This window comes from Echeneis naucrates, chromosome 12 (genome assembly GCF_900963305.1).
Source record: "Echeneis naucrates chromosome 12, fEcheNa1.1, whole genome shotgun sequence".
NCBI lineage: Eukaryota > Metazoa > Chordata > Actinopteri > Carangiformes > Echeneidae > Echeneis > Echeneis naucrates.
Genome location: NC_042522.1, coordinates 2,087,493 through 2,112,663, shown reverse-complemented (window position 1 = coordinate 2,112,663; position 25,171 = coordinate 2,087,493). Strand labels below are relative to the sequence as shown.

Here is a 25,171-nt window from a genome sequence, read left to right as displayed (position 1 = left end):
CTCCTCCTCTAAATGTTTCCTTTATTTCTAAAGCCAAATAACAACATGCCTGATGGAGCTTACCAGAATGAGGGGCTACTCTTCATCTGAGCTGAGTCCAATCAGCTGTTGGGGAAAACCCACCTGTATCAATGAGGATTGGTGTACCAACTGTACTATTATCAGCTATTGTTCAGAGGCAGTGGGATATCTGATGCTGAAGTGACAGCCACACTACCTTCGGCGGAAGTTTAAAGCTGTGTTTAATGTGACTGTGTATGTTCCCCAAAGTGCTAGCACCAATAGCACCACTCCAAAACAAACATCTGGAGGCATTCTTTGTGTTGTTGGACTGTAATCACGCTAAGCTGATGGACATGTCTCCATAGTAACCAGCGGAAACAACATACTGGACCTGGAACACCAACAGGCAAGAGGCCCAACCAATGTGAGCTTTTCCAACCATATTTCTCTCATGCTCATTCCCCCTCATCGTCCTGTGGTCAGGCACAATAGGCTTACACAAAACAAAATTACTTTGTGACTCAGTAGAGCTGTTCCCTTGTTTCAGGACTGCAAGGTGCTGGAGCAACGAGGGAAGGTTGATCTGGAGAAATATGAGTCAGCCGTCTACAGTTATAGGAGGATCACATTCTGGCCTTAACAGACACCCTGGCTGAATGGAGAGATGGTGAGCCTGCTGAAGGTGCAGGATTCAGCCTTCAGATCTACAGATATGCTGGCACTGAGGAAAGCAAGTCAAACCTGAAGGCCATAGTTAAAAGAGCAAAGGTGGTTTATGCTCTTAAAATTCAGGGTAACTTTTCACCGATGACCACTGGAACATGTGGAAGGCCATTAAAACCATCATTGACTGTAGCAAATGGGACAGTGAATGGCCCTGATATCCATATCCCTCAGATGCCTTTAAAATATTCTATGCCCACGTTGAAGCCTCTAAATTGGCCCCCACTTCCAGGCTGACTTTTCCACAAGGTGAGCTGTCCCTCACTGTGTCGACCGTGGATGCCAGGAGAACTCTGCAGTACATCAACCCCTTGAGAGAAGTAGGCCCGAACAATATCCCAGGAAGGGTGTTGAGAGAGTGTACTCATGAACTCACCTGGCTTCTTGTAGCTGACATAGATGTAGAGACCCATGACGATGACGTTAGTGAGGAGAGCGGCCCACCAGTTGATGACAAACATCACCACGCAGCACAGGACGGCTCCAGCCAGAGAAACCCACATATTATAATATTTGAAGCTGGGGCGCCATCCTGCAGCACCGATGAACACAAGTCACAACAGAGCAACCAGCACAAAGGACATTTTAAAAACAAACTAGTAGCAAACCCAGTGCTAATCACACACTGTATGGGGATTATAAGGTTTACTACATTATTGATTACGGTAAACGGAGGAAATACACCTCATATTAAAGATATACCATACAGGATTTGTCAGATGCTGTTTGTAAATGCACCAGTCAAATTTGACCACACCTCCCCAGCTTAATAAACAGGAGCAGGAGAGAGATGACGTGCTGGGCAAGTGAGCTTGTCATTGAGTTGCCCCCAATCACACACAATGGCACAGACGTGTATCTCTGAATGTATCCATGACACAGAAAGCAGCCTGGTTGCTACCTTTTTTTAAGAGCTGCGGCAACAGGCCCTAAGAGCTCAAACTCTGCAGCTCAGACAATAAGCAAATACAGGAGGACTGGCTCTCCTCTAATGGCATTAATGACGACACTGAATGATTACATTTACCCACATTGTTTTTAGCTTGACCCTAAAAGCAGGGGCCAGTCATATACTTTCCATTCTCCCTGAGTTGTGCCCAATGCCATGTCGCTGAGTTGGACATCACCCTTTGGATGACATTTGAACTGTCAAGTAGCAGGCAATAACAGACAGAAGTATTTCTGGCATTTGCAGCAAACCTCTCATATCACATCCAACGGAAGCGAGGCTTAAGCAATGAAGCAAATATGTTTCAATAACGTTGATCGGACCTGATAAACTGGACCTCAGAAAGACCCAGGCTCTGATCTACTGCTAACCATGTTAATTCTATCCACCCACCCCAGTCTGTCTCTGACTGGGTTGTGTTGCAGTTCATCTATCCTGTGTGATGTGGCAACAGCAGGTTTGCTCCAGGTGTCATGAAGCTTTTTACATCACTGTCCAGCCATATGCTAATTTCTTGTTTTGGAAAATCCTGTACAGTAAAACTTTGAGGTTCAGCTGAGGTCCAACTCCTTTGTTTATTTTTTTTGACAATATTACATCAAACTGAAAACTCAGGAAATGCTGGGGGAAACCTCAATAAGTGAAATCCTCTGCAATAATTGTCTGTGTTAACATTGTCTTCAGTAAATGTTGTTAAAAAGTATGGATTTAAAGTTGGAAGTTACGGTTTAAGTTGTGGCAAAGAATGGGAGTTAGCAGCCTGTTAGACTGGAGCCCAGGAAGTTACACCGACTGTTAGGGACCAGATTTATATACTGGGTACCACTGAAACTAGACTAGTGGGATTTTAGTGATGGGATGCAGGTGGACTGTGCGTGGTTACACAATGAAAAAGTCTAAAACAAACCACAAGACATAAAGGGTACATTGATGGTGTTGCTTCTTTCAGCACCATGCAGGGATTTTATATGTCCCCAGGAAAGGAAGCGGATTAGCCCCAAAGAGGCCAGAACACCAAATGTGGTTTATAGTTTTTGATTACAGAGGCAGGGAATACGTGTATTATTGCTGCCCTTTGACTGAGTCATGTACCGTTTAAGCCCATGGAATTATATGACCCGCTTGGAGAATAAGAAACAGATAAAGAATCTGTACCTGAAGTTCTGCTAGAGGTTTGGTATTGAAGGAGAGAGAAGCACAGAGCTCAATATATAAAAAAACATTTCATTCAGCGATTCAGTCTTCAGTTTAAAGGGTCAGTTCACCCAAATTATATTAAAAAAAAAAAAAAAATCTATGCAGATTGTTCAGGTTATATTTGGATAGATTTGTCCAAGATCTGTCACTACACCAACACAGTAGGAACAATGTTTCCATCACAGTTTTAAAAAGGCCAGAGCGGAATCTAGTGTTGTTGCCCCTTACTGAACCCCACCAAGTGCCAATGCAATTACTCCAACAGTGAGTGTCTCATGTTAAAATGTTTAACCTTACAGCAGAAATAAAGACATTTACAGACCAAAGCAAAAACGGTGGTCTCTATAATATAAAATTTCCTTTTTTTTGATGACTGTACAAGAACAATTGTATAAACATGTATATCACTCAGTTAGTTACATTTTATTAAACATCTACACATGCCCCTCCTTTCTGATTATTTTTGGATTGGCTGGGAGATGAAGGGTGGAGTCAGGTTTTGTCAAAATAGCTACAGCAAAGTTGCTCAAGCTGATATTAAGAAACCTAATGATGTAGAACATGGGCTCTACATCCTTCACTGCACAGTCAGGATTGAACTCAAATTATTTTTAATCTCTTATCAAAATTTCCTTTCAATACTGAATCACTAAATCACACATTTAGTTGAGATTTTTGGTGTGGGGACAAGCAACAATTTAGATTTTGAGTAATGCAGACAACATGTGGTTGCAACCTAGCTTAGTGTAGACAGAAGGAGTGTTCAACTGCTGTAATAGAACCTGATTCTGAGCATCCTGGTTTCATCGTGGCTGTTGATCAAACCACTTCATCCAATCATCTAATAAAGTCAGTGAACAGTTCAGAATACCACCATTCCATGCATCCCAAGTTACGTTCCAATCTTTAAAAAAAAAAAAAAAAGAAAAAAAAAAAAAAGAAGAAGAGACATCTGAAAATATGGAGCCATAAAAACCAAAACAATCTGCACAGATGGACACAGCTGGAGCTAAGTGATTTTTTTTTTTCCAGAATTTTGATGAACAAACCATACTCATAACTTAATATAACAATATAACAAAGCAGTTTCTAGTAATGTGCACAACAGACCCTCACCTTAGTGACAAGACCTACTTAGGATCAGAGATAATTCATGATAGTGTATTGTCCTAGTTACATTACAGCTGCTGGCAAACTGGTCTGATGCAACAACAAAATGACAGTGACATAATGCTTGACAGGGTTTCATGGCGCCAAAGGCAAAACACAACTGTCACTCGTCATCATCACTTGGCCATTTAAAATCACTGTTTTGATCCAATGGTACAATGACTGAGTAAAGATTAAAGTAGCATCTCAATAAACATTGTTGTAAATATCTGAGTTACATTAACAGCCAAGAGTTGATATTCAGTCCAGTTTAAAGCTACAGTTGCAGTAGTAATGAAGGAAATTGTAAAGCAGTCGCAGCTGACGCTTGACAATTTGTTAAATCAGTTTTGATATTTTAACTGCAAAAAAAATAAAAATCAACTTTCTCCAAATCTTTTAAATTGTGATTGATATATTTGTGCATGCTGTCCGCATGTTGTCCGTGTGTGCACCTCTCGATACAGCACCTGAACATTGCCCTAATGCTAACAGACAACTGTTAAATTGTTGATGAAAGTCCCTGTTGGAATCATAACTGCTAATTTGTCTGCTTCTTTGGTGTAAAGAGGAAATTCACATTCATTTTGAGATCAGATTTTCCCTGGATGTACTGATGTGACCCGGCCCTAAGCTCTCTCATGTCTCTGTGCTACAAGTAATTCCTTTTGAAAGCCATCACAATCACTGTTAATCACAGTCTGACTCGTGACTCAGCTGATGAACTTCTGTTTTTAAAATAAGGGACATCTCCTCTGTTGTCTTAGTCCTGGACCTAATGACTTATTTTCTCCTGTTTTGGGCTATTAGTTTTACCTGGTGAGTTGGCCAGTGAGGCATGGAACACAGAGAAGTTGATCAAGGCGTAGGAAGCCAAGAAGAAGTTGGAGATGATGGGGGCAATCGTGTTCAGCTCAGCTGCAATGGGAAAACATAAGGGGTTAGATCTCAAACTCCAGTCTACCTCTTCCTGCTCTCCAGCCCTGTCAGACAAAAGATCAGAAAGCTCCATTACTTCTTACTGGGTGAAGACCCTGAGGCCCGTTGGTATCAAGTCCTTAGTACAGAACCATCAGTCAGACACTGGGTCCTGCAGCTCAAAAGGCTGGCATCAAGTGTAGTAGAAATACCAAGGGCCTCAGAGGACCATTAAGCATTCTGCTCAATAATATTAAATATCACAATATTTCCTACCATATGTAACTTTTTTTCCCCCATTTCATTGCTTTGATTGAAATACAAGGTAAGAATCAAAACAGAATAATTATACATATATTCTCGTTACAAAAGCATGATATTGTGTGCCATCATAATTTGGCTGGATTTCCAGAGATCTTAAATTATGGACCTCACCATGGTCAACATGTTAAAACTTTGGTCAATGGACATGGAGCCAGCAACTGCTGCTGATTTTGTGATTTGACGTGATTCAAATTCATATGGTTCAGATTCTGTTAAGCTTGAAACACTTCAGTTACAACACCAATTTTCCATGGATATCAATGACGTTTTCACAGACAAAATGATAGTGTAAAATCCTCAACCTTATGCATTATTAAAATTATGAATTAATAGATAGGAAACATGCACCACTGATATACATAGTGTGATTGCTGTTGTGTTTGAGCTGTGTCAGTTACATTTCTGTTCCTAATGTATGGGTGTAGTTTTATGTTTGTTTACACACTGATGCACATGTATGGCACCTAATCACAGTAAAGGTGTGGCTCTTTTCTAAAGTTATGCAACCACAGCCTCTGAGTTTAATGTACATCAGTTTACGCTGATCAGATAATTAGATGTTAGGATTTATGTTGAGAATATGACGCAGGATCAGTCAAACATCAGTTCCACCAGTTAATGGTGGAACGTTTTCCTTTGTGCTCCTTGACACATAATTGATAATTTGGAAATCAATCCGTACACCTTGAATGTCAACATGAAACTATGAGTTTTATTAGTTTTCATCGTGACGAATTTTGATATGTATGTACATTTAAACCAGATTATGTAAAGTGGAGATTTAATTTTAAAGCTTTAGCTTTATCTTCAGCTCTCCGCTGTGCTGCAGAGCTCTACACATATGCTCAGACAGTTAGAGACAACACTACATTTTTGGAATATTTTAAAGAAGAGTCATTTTCTATTCTCAAATTGCTTCTCTAGGTTTTGCCTATTTCTAGTCTGTCATATAGATATTTCACTTTACTGGGATGTGATTTCTTAAGGAGTTTATAAAAATTGTAATCATATCCTTGAAAACACTGCACCAAATGAACTATATTTACACTATAATTACAAACCTGTCAAATGAAATGTTACATCTGAATGAAATGTTAATCATTATGTTATTGATTCAGTCCAATAAGTCTGTGAGACCACAGCCTTTAGGCTCATTTCTACTGGGATCACACACAGTAATAATGCCTAACCGTTTAGGTGTGAATGAGCAGTATGTGCAGCCATACCAATAAGGATGAAGGCCAGAGCAATGAAAAATGTAAGAATGTAGCCTCGGAGGGGCTCGTTGTTCTTGCCATAACCTTTGGCGAACAAGCTCAGGCCGGGATAGATGTTGTCTTTACACAGGGCCTGTGGGGAGTGAAAAAGTTGGGTTCTTCATGCTCACTGATTTTCAATGGAACACATTAGAACAAATTAGAACATTTGATGTGCTTTAGGTGGGCCTTACCTGGAAAACCTTTGGTGCACTGACCAAAGAGGCCAGAGCTGAGGACAGAGTGGCAGAGAAGATTCCTGCAGTGATGATGGGCCCAAAGCCAGAAACCATGCTCATCACCTACAAACAGAATTCAATGCAAAGAGAACCTTATCACCTTGAAACCAACATCATAGTTTGAAACATCCCTTGAAAACTCCCTCATACCTGGAAATCATTATGGAGTCCATAGGGGCATTTATTTTCACTGCAGAAAGAGAAGTCATAGCCGAATTTGCAAGAAGCACCCGTGCAATTGGACATAAACTGAGAGCTGACAGTGTCGTTCCCACTCCCAGTGGCATCTCTCACAATGCAGGAGCCTGTTGTGACACAGGGATTTTGTACATGTCAATCTGATCAGTAATAAAGGAATAACCATAGAGCAGAATAAACAGTAGATACCACAGTACCTGTTGAAATAGCAACACCCAGGTAGACTATTCCTGTGACTAATATGGCCAGAAGTGTTCCTCTGGGAATGGCCAGCTGTGGGTCCTGCAACAAACAAGCAAACAAACAAAAAAATAGACAGCAGCATACACTTCAGATGTTGTATACCTACAGATGCATTATATTTTGTAAATAAGTATAGGCAACCTACAGCAAGGTCCCCAGAAATGTTGGCTCCAGCCAAAATTCCAGTGGCTGCAGGGAAGAATATGGCAAAGACAGAAAAGAATGTCTCTTCTTTTCGAAAGTCTGGACCCATGTTCTCCCACATTATGGAGCCTGATGGGGAAACAAAGGTTTAAACACAGTAGAAAGGCAGCAGATAAATCAATCTAAAATAAACAATAAGTCTTCCTAAAATGCTTCCTACCGTCATAGCCAAAGAAGCCCATAGCTTCCTTTGACTTGATGGTGATGAAGCTCCCAATGAAGTAGTTGATAATGGCTGTGATGAGAACAATCAGCAGGAAGATCTGGGCCTAAGGGCAACAAAATTGACCCAAGAGTTGGACACCACTGGCCAAAGAATGAATCAGTTCAACTGAGTGCCCTGAGGCTGAGGGAGTTTGATTCTAGTCCTGTTCTTACCTTGGCCTCCCATTCCATTCCTGCCACAGAGATGCCAAGGAGAACGATGACTGTGATGGTCCCGATGATCCGGATGTCATTCGTTTCATCCGTCATGAGAGCATCTGCACCCTAAGACACAATATAAGCCCCAGGCATCAGACAGAAAATAAATAAAGACAATTTTTTTTTAATTTCATCACTTGCCTTAGAGGATATTACACTGTAAATACAGGTCAGTAATAAATTGGACTGCTGATTGCTTCATTAAGTCAGGCCTGTCCTTTAATAGATGATTGACTTTTTTAGTGCACGATGAAGGCAACAACATAAAACAAACAAAAGAAGGGTCCATTACTAATTAATTAACCATGTATCACCAAATCTGTACTTGTGACACAATATTCAGGCCTCTTTTGAAACACAATCAAAATCATGAATAACAGGTCAATCTAAACTGCCAGCCTAAAAATGAATGAATGAATGAATACATACGACCTTCTGTGCTTGTTCCACTCCTTCAAAATGAGTTACATCCTGCACATGTTGCGTTTTTACTGGTTGGATTTCCCAGGAACACATTGCCTGATAGCTAACACTTAAGGGCTAAGGGCTAATGTGACACCATTGACTAGAAACCAATTCTTCTTCACTGCTCTAAAACAGTCACTGCTAGCTGCTTCACAGCACAACAGTGAAAAAGAATTGAATTCCAGGATAGCTGCTGTTTGATCAGGACAACTCCAGGAAACGCTCAAATTAATGGGTTGATGAACAGTTGGAGTGTCAATAATCAATGCTTGTAAAGTCACTATTACGAGCACTGATAACAATAATAGTGGTGTTAAGAGCTTCTCCATCTGCATGACCTTGGGTGGCAGGGCTCAGACAGTCTATCTAAATATCTGAAAGTGGCATGAAGCGGTGCAAGACTTACAGTAAGTAGCTGTACCACAGTCTCAGCAAAGCCCACAACATACATGGCTACAGCCACTGCATTGGCAAAGGCAAAGATCAGACCAATAGAGCCTCCAAACTCTGGTCCCAGACTCCTGGAAATTAAGTAGTATGCGCCACCTGGGAATAGAAAAAAAGACAGTGGTAAAGGCCAACAGCTGGGAAAATTGGAGCTACTTTGAAATGAATTTATAGGAAGGATTGACTTCATAAATTGAATAAAACAGGATTGATCTTGAAGCAAGTATAACAAACACACACACACAGCTGATAGTTATTATTATGTTCCAAATTGTTACATGTAAATAAATAATGTTTGATATTGACATGGATTCTCCTCATGTTGTGGCTGAGAGAGGTTCTGTAGCACTGACTCTGTTGTCAAGACTGAAAGCTGGTCATAGTGGTTTACTCCCTGTAAGCAGGATGAGGTTATGAGAGCCGTGTTTTTTCTCTGACTAAAGACGAAGACAATGACATTTACCTCCTCGTACAAACCCATTAGTGGCAATGGCGGAGGTGGAGAGACCAGTAATAGTTGTCACTATGGTCGCCATGATAACAATCAAACAGGAGAGTGCTGTGGAAGAAAGAAAAGCTCAGTGTGAATTTTGTGTGAAGTCACCACTGCCATGTCTGCCTCATGTGTCACTCAGTGGTGATATTTTGCTTGTGTGTGGAGTGTGACTCCAACCAGTGAGCACCAAGATGTGAGCAAACACCAGCGATGTGCCACACTGCTCACTGAGCCCTCTACACAACCATGGATGAATTTAACAGTTACATGCAACCTCTGTCACATCAAAGTGAAACAATGTCACTGTTTGGTCTGTGTGTGTGGCCTGCGTAACAGTGAAAATGAGAAGCATCAAAAAACCACCAGTGGCTAAATTTTTTACTCATTATTCCTCCAAACCAATAAAAGAGCTAATTGGTTTTATTTTCTCTTTAAATTGTCTGAATAGAATCTTTAGTCAGTTTAAAATTTGATTTTGTTTATTTTTGACATTAAATTTGTTATTTGGATACAATGAACATCTGTGGTTATCGCAGTGAAAAATCCTGTTATACTTAAGCCAATCTCTTGTATGAACCTAAGGGATCGTGGTGAGACACCAACCCATTAGTCATTACCACATTATCACATTAACACTCAGTAGTCAGGGGTCAAATCACACCAATCTGAAGCTGCCTACACACGACACACCTCTGCAGTCTCATGACACAGGTCCGACAGTGTTCACAGGGCAATACCAGTCCAGACTGGTTTGGTCTGTGTTTAGTCGTCATAGGACCGATTCAGATCTAATGCTCTAATGACGTTCATCAAAAAGTGCCTGAAAGGTGAGCACACGCACAAAAAACACATAACAAAGACTTGCATAAATTTCTTGGAAACTTAACTTAACTACTAGTAGGGTCCACACACACGTTAGGACAGCCTGAAAACATGGTGTGGTGCAAAAATTATTTTGACCCCACTTACTTGTGAAGCTTGCATGTTTTTCCTGTGTGGGCACCCCCCCCCCCCCCCGCCAGTCCTTCTGCACTGCCTTGGTCAGACTAGTGCGGCTAGTAGACCAACCAACATGAACTGATGAAGCCCCTTGGATAAGAGGCAAAACGTCTTCAACGTCTTCTTAGACAAATACGAGTCCAGTTGCCTATGAGTCCATTTTGAGACCGAGATTTTAAACAAGTGGAGTCTACCCCTGATCATTAGATAGAATCTAGTATAATGAGTATATTGTAATGAGTGACTAAAATGTTTGAGTGTGAATGTTTGTTTTCTCTATATGTGACCTGTCCGTGGTGGACCACCCCACCTTGACTAATGTCAGCTGGGAATGTCCCATGTCACCCACTACACACCCAAGGATAAGAGTTAAAGATAATGAATGGATGTTTTAGGAAAGGAGTGAGCATATAGCCTCATTACGTTGCAGCCGAGTGACATTCTCAGACTGATGTTTCAGATTATCTAAAACAAAATAACACTGTAACTGTAACTGTAACGCACTGCAGTTCCAATGTTAAACTTTTTTTAGCTCCTCAGCCTGAAACTGTAATGCAAGAAACAAAATTCTTTTGAAAAGAAACAAACAGCCTACTCCTTAGTGCCACATCTTTAACCACAATCTGACTGCACACAACTTCCTGTGTCCAAAACTCAATTTGCACAGAGCTGGGAAGGGTTCAGAACCGCTGATTTTTTCTAATTCAAAGACTCAGCTCTCTACTTACCAATTCCAGCCTGACCCACGATCCATGTCATGCGGATGAAGAGCATCACACCCCAGATGTTCAGCATGCAGCGGACCTGTAGTATGGGTATGAGAGTTGCTGTTGGTGCACAACTAGCAGAAAATTTCATAAGAGTAGATAATTAGGATTTTCAATCCTCATTTTTAGGTGATGACAAAGAAAAAAATGAGAGCTACTAACAGCTAAAAAGACAGTCAACACTTGTAATCGCATTTAAAAACCATCCATTGATGTCTACTTATCTATCTAGCCATATACCTCTTCAACCTGATCAATCAATCCATCCACTGCATTGGAACATCTCCCTACTGTGTTTTTTTCCTATCGAGGCAGCAACGCGAACAAATGAACTATAATAGACAAATAATAAATGTGCGTATGGTGTACACTTTGTCTGTGGGCTGACTAACCTTATCAGATAGAATTAAGTGATACCTGTGGGCTAACACCCCACTGTTATACAAGTTACTCTCACACCACAAAAAAATTAAAAAAAATCCGTTAGAAACCAGGAGACATGAGAATTAGTGCAAAGTTTACATTCGAGGGGAAGTAAGTAACAGTTCTGTCAAAATAAAAGCAGGAATGATCCAATCCAGACACATCTTGATGTGAAAAATTCATCCTTATTTGACTGTTCTTTCAATAAAATGAAACACATCAAACAGCTGAGTGTGATCCAACCAGCAAACTGCTCTCTGAACCACCAGTAATTCACTCGCATGGTCCACAATCCTTCATAGAGTGTCACCTCCTCACACTCGCAGTTCACATTCTTCTATGTAGTGGCACAATAAGTAGCTCAGGTCCACTACTATGAGCTTTACTGGTCACAGAGAAATATTAAGATCAGTCCAAAATCTGTTCTAATCATAGACCTGAGAAGAGGCCTGAGCAAACAGTGAGGCCGCCTCATCATTAGAGCTGCAAAACTTCAGGGAACATTGAGTTGGGCAGTTTATACACTCTGGATGTGAATTTAACTTTCTCATACTACACTAAAGATCTTTTAGATTGTAGAAGGTGTCATGTGTCCCACACATAAAGCATTACTTTACTAAGTGTTTCAGCAGGTCAGCCACTTTGTAGAGGATGCCCCTGAAAACACTTCTTTTGTGTTGTATTAACAAAGATGTGAATTTATTTGTGTTTCTATGCTTTTCTTTTTTTCTTTTTTTTTTTGCACATTTCCTTAAGTTGCAGGGAGTTGAACTCCCATGGCCACCTAACTATCGACACCTCCCAATACAACAGTAGAAATAGGAAGATCTGCAGTGTATTTGGGGCAGCACAGCGGCATAGTGGTTAGCGCTGTTGCTCACAGCAGGAAGGTAGAGGGGTCAATTCCATTGGGCCTTTCTGCATGAAGTTTGCATATTCTCCCCGTGCCTGCGTGGGTTTCCTCCCGTCCAAAGACATCATGTTCATCATGTTTTAATTGGTGACTCTGAATTGTCTATAGGTCTGAATGTGAGTGGCTGTATGTCTGTCTCTGTGTGTTGGCCCTGCGATGGACTGGTGACCTGTCCAGGATGACCCCACCCTCACCCAGTGTGAGTCGCACCCCCCGCGACCCGGAAACGGATAAGTGGTAGAAAATGAATAAATTGATGAATGTTTTTATGAAAAAAAATCTGCATATGCTGATGTAGTTTTAGTTGGTCTACTTCACAGGCAGAATACCTTTTTGGGTTGCGCCACATTTTACATTTATTAAATACTGTACTCTGATTTTAGTATTGAATCAGGCCATATTGAGATTTCGATAACAAGTTTTACTCAGGAATCATTAAAATCAATGTTTAAAAAACTCTACAGTTCAGGAGGAACTCACCAGGACCCCTTTGATCCAGCCAAACTTCACCACTCCTTTGGATTCGGCTGCTTCTTTGGCCGCAGCTTCCTCAGCTGGGGTCAGCTCTTCTCCATTGGCGAACCCATCCTCAAATGGCTCCTGAGTAACACAGAGAAATAAATTGTGTTAATCCACTGAGCCATTGTGAAATCTAGACCTCAAAACTCCTTCAGCTCCTGCTCAGTGAAACCAGAGCCAGATTAATCTAAAAGAGGTGAATGATGATTCATAAAGATCCAGTGTCTCCAACAAAGCCATTCTTGTCAAAATCAAATACAAGTAGAAGTTTATATATAGATGGGCCCTCAGTGAAAATTGTTTGCAAAGATTTTACTTGATTACATTCCCATCAGACAACTACATGAATAAGCCTTTGAAAAGCACAAGAACAATAATCATGTCATGCGTTTACCCCCCTGCGACCCACAAACAGATACGCGATAGAAGATTAATGCATTAATGAATGTATTTGACTTGTATGAATAATATCATGCATTTGTGGTCCTCTGGCTGACACACGTCACATGCCTCTTGGCAACAGCAGCTCTTAAAAACACTGACGCACCAAGAAAGGAAGTCTGGTGTTGTGTTACTGCAACAGTTAAAATACACAAAGCCTCCGCTCTCTTCACAGACAATGGTGAGATCTCAGTTACTGCGCCACTATCATTTATAGCTCCAGCAATGACCTCAGGATGATCAAAAGCATTCCTCTGCACTTATTGTGAAGGTTTTCAAAGCATTACCTGCCTCCACTGAGCTGCAGGATTGTACAGAGAAAGGTGTCAGACTAAAATAAGCCTAACAGCATGACTTCAGAACTGCTCCAACTATCCTTTCAACAGCTGAACAAAAATGAGTCATCAGCATAATTTTTATGCCATAATTTTATATGATAGTCAGCTAGCTAGAGGCTACAGAGCTCATTACAACACATAGAACATGTGAAACATGTGAGGACAAAACATATGCTGAAAATGTTCTTATGCTGTCCTGCTTAAAAGGGCCTTCATCCTCATTTTCCAAAACACTACTTCACATTAGTCTAACTGATGACTCTAAACTGGTTGGGTTAGGGTAATAATAACAATTTGAAAACTGGGGGCCAATTTCACATCGACTTAAAAACAATCTGATGTCTTCTTCCAACCATAGATAGATAGATGCTTTCCCTACTGACCTAGTTGGCCACTCCGCTCTCTAGATGGAGGTTTACTTGTGGTTCTTTAAGTCTACAGAAGTAAATTTGGAGGCAGATCTTTCAGTTATCAGGCTCCTCTTCTATGGAACCAACTTCCAGTATTGGTCCGACTCTTTAGTAATTTTCAAGACCAGGCTTAAAACTTTCCTGTAAGACAGAGCTTATAGTTAAAATGTGAAAGTTCATTTAGTCTTTAGCTATGCTGCTTTAGGCTTAGACTGCTGGGGGAAGGACTGAGCACCTCTCCCTCTCTCTCTCTGTTTCCCCTTGCATGCGCCGACATATCAATAACCATGCTTCTCCTAAATCCCTGTCTGTCCCAGTTCTAAGCATGTGCACTGTATTTACTAACCATGTTTTCCCAAAGTCTCTGTCTCTCCCAGTTCCTCTCCTCAACCTGCAGGTGGTGAATCATCACTACCCGATGTCCCTGCAACGCCTGCTGCTTCCACATCTTCATTAACTCCATCCAGCATCATCTCCATGAACTTCATGCAGCATCATATGTTCCTGCCTGCACCTGTTTTGAATATCCTCTCCTCCTGCTCTCATCTCTCCCTACTCTACCCAACTTTACCCCCCACCATGTGTGTCTCTCTCTCTCTCTCTCTCTCTCTCTCTCTCTCTCTCTCTCTCAACTCAAATTGAGAGAGGGTGCAGCCATCTGCCATAACAGAGCCTGAGCCTGGTTCTGCCTGAGGTTTCTGCCTCTTAAAGGAAGTTTTTCCTTGCCACTGTCACCAAGTGCTTGCTCATTGGGGGAGATCTGTTGTGTCTCTCTAAATCATTTTATTAAGAGTTTGGTCTAGACCTGCGCTACATGTAAAGTGCCTTGATGTAATTTAGGATTATGTTATTGCTCTGGTAAGACAATACAATGTACCGTACTTTGCAGACCATAAGGCACAATATCAATGAACGGGTCTATTTTCATATATAAGGCACACCAGGTTATAAGGCGCATGATAAAACATATTTAAAGTGAAACATAACTGTCAGGTAAGTGGAACTTTATTCACCTCATTCACAATAACTCAGAATATTGCTCAGTTGTGACAAATACAGAAAAATACACTCACATTTTAATGTACAGTAATATTTTTTTGAAGCACAGTACGTACCGTATTACAAAAAGTGGTGGAGGTAAGCGTACTCCGTGGCCAGAGATAGCAAACACCTGAAGTTAGTGTGACGTTGGAACAACTTTGTATCGCAACATTTGATTATAATTGGATTATGCTGTGGATTTGAAAATTGGGTTTACGTTAAAAACCTAACGTTGACTTGACGTCCAATTATAGTAAGGTAACATTGATTAAATGTTGGATGGTGGTTGGTTCCCAGTACTACATAATTAGTTATCTAACATTGTGTGACGTTTCAACCCATATCCAACCAAGGTCCAACGTTAATACCACGTCCCTATGTCAGCTGGGAATGCTGAAAAACAGTAAATTAAGCAGTTTCATGCAAGAAATCAACAGAAAAGCATTTATTTAGTAGTTTGTGAAGTGATTTCAGCAATTGAGTTGCATTTTGTTGAAATATGAACAACTCACTCTACATGGTGAATTGTGTGTGGACTGCTGTGAAAAACAGTAAATTAAGCAGTTTCCAGCAAGAAATCAACAGAAAAGCACTCCCGACAATCCATCGAGCAGAGCGGCTTCATCACTGACCACAGTCACACCGAAACATTTTGACAGATTTGAGTGCAGCGTACTACATAAAATTGGTTCAAGGTCAGTAAGCACGACAATTCATACATAAGGTGCACTACCGTTTTTTTAGAAAATGTAAGGATTTTAAATGTGCCTTATAGTGCGAAAAATATGGTAATTTTGTTGGCAGCACACAGTCCAGCAAAAGTTAAAAGTAAGAACACTCAGTGTATTAAACATTGAGTAAATAAATAAATAAATGGCAGAATTAATGAAACAGAATGAATCAATTTACACATTTGTAAATTGATTCATATAATAAAGGCACTGTTAGATAGAATGCAGGTTTAAGGTTCTAAGGGACAAATTAAAAATTTTAAATGCGATCACACCAGTAGTGTCTGTGTGTTTTAATGTGTACAGTAATCACTTATTAGTGAAGCAAGTATGCGGCATATTTTATCAGCAAGCCAATGGCGAGTAAGTCTAATTATTTTTATCCACATTTAGCAAGTGGCAGGTGCAAATTTTAAACCCTGGTTATTCTCCAGGAGTACAGACATCTTTTACCTTTATTTGGTCCACAATTTGCATTCCAGGAAACACCTGTATGTCACAGATACTAAAGCATTATTCTTTTGGATGCATCCCTGTTTTTCTACAAAACTCACAACCACGTGCGTGCACCAGTAGAAAGTGCCAACTGAATACTGGCCTACTAATGATTTTATTTATTTATTTATTTTTATTTTTTTAAGTTTTGCAGAGTCTCATCCTGTGTCACTGAATAGGATCTCATTAATGAAGGAATACAGCTGCTGTTGCAGCAGTTTTGTTAATATGGGGCTTTCATTTCAGGTTAATCAAACAGTTTGTGTGTGTGTCAATCAGTCTTTAGCCTCAAACACAATTAACAGTAACAAAAAAGATTTTGCAGTTAGATAACATGTAGGTAGAGTTTTCCTATTTGCTGATTTATTAGGGCCCGAAAACTGGGCAGAGTGAGAGCCCAATTACATCTGTAGTCATGATTATTATTTTACAATTACCGGACTGTTGAATGAATCTGGTTTAGCTATATTTCAAGCATTTGTCCACTTCTTTTTTAACTTGCTGTAATAGGAACCAGGATCCAAACACATAGCCCAAGATTCAGTTTCTATCAAATCACCAGAAACCCACTCTGTGCTGGCTCATCTGACTGAACCTCCCACTGTTTGTGTCGCTCCTCCTACCTACCTGCAAATTGCACAGTTGGGCATATAAAAAAAAAAAAATAAAATAATAATAATAATAAATAAAAAAAAAACACACACACACACACACACGCAACCCTAATCCTGTGGTAAGGAGCACACATTTGATGCAGAGTCTGCAGTGCCATAACAGAATGGAATCTTGCAGGAAACATTCACCTATTCACTCATGAGCTTACTGACATGCACATTGCATTTCCCCTGCCACACAGTCTGCCTACGTGCTATTTCAGACTACTACCATTATAACTTACTGGACATGTCAAATGTAGTTGACATAACAACACAATTTACAATTTATGTTGAATTCTACTCTTTGAAATTTTTCAGTTACTTGACATGTTCATGGGCTTGTAACATATAGACTGTTTCCTCTGGATATGAATGACCTTGGATTTATGGATCCTCTCACACTACTGTCATTTTACAGCAGAGGACAGGAAGCAATGCTATCAGTTTTGCCTGCTGTGCGGGACATGCGTATTGATCTGTAGTAATGTAGGTGCGGCCTTTGGATTCATGTTCGCTGATCAGAACAGTTATGTCCATAGTGAGTGATATCACATGTATGTCATAGTAATCAAAGACTGAGTGTGCATTATGCTGGATTTATCAATAGAAATGTTTTTCAAATGAGTAAAATACAAAGTACACTGTACAGGATAAATTCAAAAGGAATTTTCCCTCATCTCCCTTAAAGATGAGGAGCTGATCGCATGATTCCACCTAATGGTTTGTGAGCTGCTGTTTTGAAGCCTCCAGTTTGTAATTATATAATTTTTTTTTTTTTAAGACAGTGGAAACTATACAAGGAGAAAGTGGAGCTGAGGAGGAGGCCACTGAACATGTCTCTGTAATTAGAGATTGAAACCATGAAAAGTGGGAGCATTTTCACATAACCTTCAATATAATCTGACTCCTTAAAACCAGTGGAGTTGCCCCTCGTTGGTCATTAGCTTAAATGCAGCTTTAGTGCTCTTTAGGATCGGCTTAATTTTACAGACAGAGTCCTGTTCATATTTTTCTGTTTCCAAACTGAGTCCCAACCATCTTGTCTTTGAAAGCTAATGCTCCACGTTGCTTTGTGCAACCATAAAGTTTGAGAATTTAATGTTTATAACCAGACAGAGCTTAGCTGAAGAAAGGAAACATTAATGACCACCTACTGTAGCAGAGACTCTCTGTTACAGTTGGTGGTGTAAATTAAGATGCCCAGGCCTTTGGCCTATAAAGCCCTAAGCTGAGGGAGCGGTATCTGGTCATCCATTAGCATCATTTCACCTGGGCCATCTGTCACGACACCATCTGTATCCTTCCAGTGACTCAGCAAAACTCCTAAAATCCCTCTCCAGCACAGGTTTCTGTTTAAATGTACTACATACTTATTTCAATATCCAATATAACAATCTGTTCTGCCCTTGCCCAGTCACAGCTGGGATGGGATTGGCTACAGCATGGTCCTGCATGGACAAGTGGCATAGATGGATGGATGGATAAATAGATAGATAGAAATTTTACGAAGATCCAAATGAAACCTTCTGATCATTGTGTTCATAAAAATATCCATCAATCAAATATTATCAGCACTGGAATCTTGAATCCAAAACAATTTTGTCCAAGAAAATTTAAATTTTCACCACAGTTAAAATTTTTGTCTTTGTAAATAGAACAGCCAGTCATTGCCATCAATAGATGTTGGTCAAAGCATACTGTATGTTGATGAGATTTACTAATTTAGTCCACTGGTATCACTGTTTCAGATATTTTCCATTCTCTTATCAAACCAATGTGGCTGGTGTATTTTTGTAAAGAAGTTCAATAATATTCACCCTTATGGCTTATTTTGCTTTTTAAAACTATTACGTTGCACATCAAAATGTCTCAAAGGTGCCTTGCACAACATCCAACTGTATAAGATGATTGTAAAACATGGTAGAACAGAAATGATGAACCAGTTGTGCTCAAAACCTGGGTTTCCTGATTGAACTGGCAAAAGCCTAGAATATCACCCTAAATAGCAACAAACACATACCAACTCTCTTCAGTAAGACAATAGAAGGATGCAAACTGTTGTCCGCCCCTTAGCCTTGCTACTCAACAATGGAACAACACAAAAGAGTTAACAGAACACACAGTCTGTTAAACTAAACATCAGGTATCAGTGTAAAAATAGGATTCTTGGCAAGAGCGGCATTGACACTAATCCAACAGCTAACCAGGCTTCTGGTGCAAAGCAGGAAATGAAATTCCATTTCACACATGATGTAATCAAATTTTTTAGTCAGACACCCCATCCATAAACCTGACGTGTTCACGGTCTCACACATTGCCCTCCTGGAAGAAAACTTGCAGGACCTCTGAGACTGGGGTCAAATGAGGTGGCAACAACAAGATACAACCATGTTAAGTGAAACAAAAAAACATGCAGCATTGTCTATGGTGTAAAAAGATCTGTGAAAAAACATTAACCCAAGGGTGAAGCAAGGTGGAGGGAATTCCATGATTTGGGGCCTTGCAGCCATCAGACCTGGACAGCTTCCCATCATCTACATGAAAACCAAAGGCTGTCAAGGTCTCATCCAGGATACTCTGCACAAGAGCTCATTTGAATGTGCAAATTGATACAGAACAATAGTTTCAGTTCTTAGATCACATGAGGATTTTTCAGACTATTCAATGGCATTAGAGCTGAAAGCAAACTGATCTCCAGCATCTTGGTCGTGGCATTAGATCAGCCTCACAATTAAACACAATTTCATCTGTTCTTGGCACAAATTAATTAAACAGCTGGGCAACTCAGATTCCAGGTCAGGCTGTTGATGACGTTATCTAATGCTGACATCAAGGTCTGCTGCCACAGTGTAGCATCACGGATGGCATCTAGATGACTTATTCCTATAAGGGGGGCAGGCTCTAACCTGCTTCTATCTTTTCATATGTTCTCTAATGATTCTAATTTTCCTCTTCTTATGAGTATAATAAACTAGTGTGCTTTTGTCCTCTACAGACTCAAAGAATGCTGAAGTTTAATTTGTAATGCTTTGACTGAATTCTCTCTTTGACATAGAGGCTCAGGAATGGACTAGTGCCAGCTGCTCAGCATCCTTCTCAGGTTCATGAAGTTTTGGAAATGACACAGATCTGTCAATGAGTTAATCTGCAACAGAGACACAGGGGATGGACACGGAACATGGAAGAGGTGAAAATATGAATTCATGAGTGCTAATAAAACCAAATTGTTTATATTTAAGTCCAGAAATCATTGCAGGTATTTTCATCAAAGAAAGAGCTTACAAGCTGGTGAACAGCTGCCTTAACTTACATAACACCAATTTTAAATTGTCAAACATCACACTTCTACACTGATGGAGGTTAGGACACATCACCATCAAACCACTGATGACCTCATTAGTCAACAACCAGCTCCACTTCTTGAGCCACAGCTACTGCCACATGTTTCTACAGTTTGAGTTTTCAGCCAGTTGTATTCACCTGTGCATTGATTTTTTTTTTTCACCTGTGTGTTTCCTGATGTCATCAGAAGAGGAATTGAGATTCAATTTCTGTGTGATCTGGGAGGAGCATGTGGAGCACACGTTATCTTCTGCTGTGAAGTTACAGTTAGTAAACATAATGATCATCTCATTCTCCTCTGCTGGATGATTCTCTTATCCACCTGCTGAAAAAATGGGTAGGTAGCTGGTTTCCTATCATATATATCTTCAAATTTGAAATTTTGAGAGCTTACCTGGTGACTTGTACACAGTTTTTTTTTTTCTTTTTTAGGTGTCCATTGTTGTCAGTGGAAGAACAGCTTCACTGTCACCCAGTCTATTCAACCACTCTCTTCTTGATTAGTGTTTCATTGCCTTTTTCTACCATTTTAGAAGGTATACTCTGGTTTTGGGATTAATCAACTAGTTAAAGAGTTTCAGGTGACTCTCAGAGTAAGGTATAGTCACTGTGTTTCTGGTTTAACAGCATCAGAACAGATGTGTGTGGAATGTCGCTATTGCTATCCCTACAAAAGCCAGAAGTTATAAAGTCTTTCATGTTTATTGACCAGTGAAAAATGGGCTTGAGTCATGATGTCTCAGTTAGCCACCATCCTTGTTTAGCCTCTTTATATATATATATATATATATATATATTTTTTTTTTTTTTTTTTTTTTTTTTTTTTTTTTCTCTCCCTTCCCCCTCACCAGTAAACTGCTTTCTCATTGTGAAGTAGTAGTAGCTGGTTGTTAAAGCCACATCCTCATTAGTGGTGATTGAAGGTTAGAAGGGAGTGACTGGGCCATTTAAGGAGAGGATATAGAAGAGAGAGTAGAATTCAAAATCCTTCTTTTAACATATAAAGCTCTTAATGGCCAAGCTCCATCATATCTCAGAGAGCTCATAGTTCCTTACTGTCCTAGCAGGCCACTCTTACTTGTGGTTCCTAGAGTCTCCAAGAGTAAATCTGGAGGCAGATCTTTCAGTTATCAGGCTCCTCTTCTATGGAACCAACTTCCAGCATCAGTCCGGGGGGCGGACTCTTTAGTAATTTTCAAGACCAGGCTTAAAACTTTCCTGTATGACAGAGCTTATAGTTAAAAAGTTAAAGTCCTCTACTCTTTAGCTATGCTGCTATAGGCCTAGACTGCTGGGGGAAGGACTGAGCTTTTCTCTCTCCCCCCCCCACTCTCAACCCAACCGGTCAAGGCAGATGGCTGCCCCCCCTGAGCCTGGTTCTGCTCGAGGTTTCTGCCTCTTAAAGGAAGTTTTTCCTTGCCACTGTTGCCAAGTGCTTGCTCATCGGGGGATCTGTTGGGTCTCTTTAAATAAATTTATAGAGTTTGGTCTAGACCTGCTCTACATGTAAAGTGCCTTGATGTAACTTTGTTATGATTTGGCGTTATACAAATAAATTGATTGAATAGATTTCATTTGATTTGATATATTGTTTTCACCCAAACAAGCTGACACAGCATCTGAAATGGCCTACTGATCATTATGAGCTCAAACTAATGCCTCTATTTGAATTACACAAAGTAGTTACATAGGAGCATTTTGGTGGTAGTCTGGAGCCCTGCAAGATCTGTATGTGTTGTGGCTGAGAGCTCTCACTGCTAAGCGCAGAATGAGTTAGTTAACATCATCCACATGGGTGAAGCAACACAAAGGTTGGCTTTACACAACAACGACAGAGCATCGAGTGCTTAGCATGGCAATGCAAATTGTACCACCACTTGCGACCAAAGGAATTGTTACACACACGCAAAAAAAAAAAAGTCCTAATGATGATGCAGCTGAATTCAAAAAAGTCCACTTAGAGTTAGGTTTTCAGGAACCTTTTAGAACAAACAGTACCTAATTTCTAGTAATCATTGGCACCTTCTGCATTTATCCACACTTAACCATGAGTATTTCAGCCCCTATAAATTATCAGGACTGACGCAACTCACCTAATCAGAGCAAATAATGTTCATGCTTGTGTGAGTAGGGTTGGAGCTGACAGCTTCTTTCTGAATTACGCTCTACATGATGGAAAAACAGACTTCACTACAGGCTGAACAGAGGGGATTGTGTTGGGTTGCGTAAGAGCAGAGAACTTGTGAATTAAAGGCCACAAGCTGAAGTGAACCAATTTCATGGCTACACCAAAACTCAGTAGGTGAAAAAGTTCTTTATTTTGCTTCTGACCAATGATAAAGCTCATTATATGATCACATGACAACGATTATTCTTAATTTGTCGTTTTTCTTCTGCAAAACAACCCTCCTGTTGAAGGAGCGTTAGAGTTAGGGGGTTGTTGTTAAAGCAGAGCAGTTTCACTCGTGAGGGAAGCTCAGTAAAAGTAAGACTAAGCTGTGTCACCCACCAGGGACCCTGTCCTTTAGAGGCTGCATTTGAGGAGGTCTTAGCACTACACCTAGACCGTCCTACCTCAAAGGCTCCTTCAAATACATGGGGGAACAAGGGATCCAACATGGTCAAACCTATCACAAGATTTGTTGCACATTGTAATGAAAATAACATGGAAGCTAACAACAAAATACTGGATTACACAATACCAGTCAAAAGTTTAGACACAATTTCCTATGCATTTGAATGGGAAGGTGTTGCTCAGCTAACTCTACATATGTTAAAAAGAGGCAAAAGAGGTTGCTAGGAAACTGCACGTTGTGACATGGGCACAGGCGCTGACGCAAAGTGAACATCTGCAGGCAAGACGGTCTAACTTTTTTTTCAGCCTTCCCAGGCTACCACAGCTAAGTCTTCATGGACCAAACTATCCTTAATCGGGGACACAGGCATGGTGTATTTGCTATTTCAACATTGAGTTTACTCTGCTACTTCTGAGCCCAGCTGAAATCCGCTTCACACCGACAATCCATCACCCTCCCCACATGACTCAACCAATGACTGAGAGGAACGATCAAATGTCCACCGTTTCCGACATCTCACCATTGTTTGGGAAAACCTCACACCACTCAGGTCATTATTCTTTTACTGTGCTGAAACTCTCCCAGAGTTGGATTCCCTGCTGCCCACTGAGGTCTGTTGATGGAGTTGAAATGGACTGGCCTCACACTGCAGGGATTTTTGTTATGGAATTGTGTCGAATTACTATTTGACAGTGGCATTAGTGTGAAAGGGGCGACGACTGAGGCACCTGTAGACAGTGAGGAGCTTTGTTGTCCTGGAAGATAATAGCACCTGTGAATGGGCTTAGAGTAAGAAGCGATTTTACCTGTTCTAGATTGGGGTAGCGGAGTGTATGTGTTTGCATAGGCCCATTATTAGTTCACCAGAATTTCTCTGCTATTTTATCAAACTACATTAGCAGAACTACATAAAAAAATAAAACTAGGTATGTAACAGAGGGTTATCTTGAGTGGCACCACATTGCCGTCTTAAGTATCATTTGAGTGCTCATGTTTAAGCAATGGACAGCGGAGCAGTTATATTGGGCCTTTTACAAACCACAAAACAGCCTCTGTGTTTGTATTACCATGTAATTTGGTGATGGGCCTTCTTGGATTTTTTTTTTTTTTTTTTTGGGTAACTAGTAGAAACCATATCTGGTGGAGGAACTGGAACTGAGGAGGAGTGATGGTTGATCTGATTTGTTCTGTACTCTATCCTTATTCAGGGGTTGGTACAGTCTGTCAATTACACAGTAGCCATAAACTAATGCATACCCTGCTTTTGGCCTGTTGGTCTGACCTTAGCCAAATTCAACAGTGTCCACATCTCTAGATCGGAGGAACTGATTGAAAGTCAATATGTCCCAGAGAATGAGAATAATAATCAGGTGGGCAGGTTCTACACTCACCATTAAAGGTTTTTGGACCACTTGACAACAATGGGAACAATTCGGCAACACATGTTTATGGAGAAATCTTTAAACTCTTGCTTACAATTGTGCAGACCATGATGGCATTCACCCTCTCTGCTATATTTGTCTGTTTTTTCATTTAAATTATTTTTGGATCAATTTAATTTACAATTATTATAATTAAATCCCAAACTAATATAAAGCTATTACTATGTCCATATTTGTAGGCAGAACAGACAGTAACAACAGAACTCTGTAAAGTTCCTGTGACGTTTTTGCTCCCATGAATTGTTCATTTTCAAATTTTCCATCACACATGCTTTGTGCACATGTGTAACAAAGACCAGCCACCAGGAACAGCTTTATCTTGAATGAAACACTTGGGAACCTTGGCCACATCCTGCCATGTGCCTTATGTGTGTATACAAAGACGCACACGTGGAAGCTCTTAAACATATTTATAAAAAGACGTCAGCTCTTTTTTCCATGATGCCATCCAATGCCATTTCACGGGAAGCTGATTATTCTGCTTAGATAGACAGAAAGGTTCCTGCTGTAACATCACCCTGACCTCCAAACAACTTTGATCCAAACAAACAGTTTCCTTCTGAACACATCAGCTGTATGAACTAATGACTCGTAATTGATCCATACAAGCCCTCATTGTCAGTGCCCTCAGCTCAAGGTGAAAACTTAAGAGCCTGGACTTTCTTCTCAGGACGTTATTGGGGGGAATAAAGGAAGGACTCTTCCTTTTTGGACATGAGTGCACACATGATATTGGTTTTTTATTCTTAGAGAAAATCAGGGCTTGGCAACATTTTTTTCTGACACTGGAGCCAGCATAGCTGAAGTATTTTTTCTTCAAGGAACAACAGAAGTCAAGGACCAA

At 40.3% G+C, this 25,171-nt stretch overlaps 1 protein-coding gene across 2 annotated transcripts in view; it reads right to left on the bottom strand.

The window, feature by feature from the left end:
* Positions 1 to 25,171, bottom strand: part of slc12a2 (solute carrier family 12 member 2) — a 63,468-nt gene that overhangs the window by 25,633 nt on the left and 12,664 nt on the right. For both annotated transcript variants that reach the window (XM_029515309.1, XM_029515308.1), the window contains exons 2-14: positions 12,817 to 12,936; positions 10,962 to 11,037; positions 9,202 to 9,297; positions 8,698 to 8,837; positions 7,782 to 7,892; positions 7,564 to 7,672; positions 7,345 to 7,472; positions 7,154 to 7,238; positions 6,909 to 7,063; positions 6,714 to 6,821; positions 6,490 to 6,613; positions 4,838 to 4,939; positions 1,103 to 1,258 (exon numbers count right to left, since the gene is read on the bottom strand). In XM_029515309.1, coding sequence (XP_029371169.1) covers positions 1,103 to 1,258; positions 4,838 to 4,939; positions 6,490 to 6,613; positions 6,714 to 6,821; positions 6,909 to 7,063; positions 7,154 to 7,238; positions 7,345 to 7,472; positions 7,564 to 7,672; positions 7,782 to 7,892; positions 8,698 to 8,837; positions 9,202 to 9,297; positions 10,962 to 11,037; positions 12,817 to 12,936 — 1,510 coding nt within the window. The remainder of the gene's footprint in view (positions 1 to 1,102; positions 1,259 to 4,837; positions 4,940 to 6,489; positions 6,614 to 6,713; positions 6,822 to 6,908; positions 7,064 to 7,153; positions 7,239 to 7,344; positions 7,473 to 7,563; positions 7,673 to 7,781; positions 7,893 to 8,697; positions 8,838 to 9,201; positions 9,298 to 10,961; positions 11,038 to 12,816; positions 12,937 to 25,171) is intronic.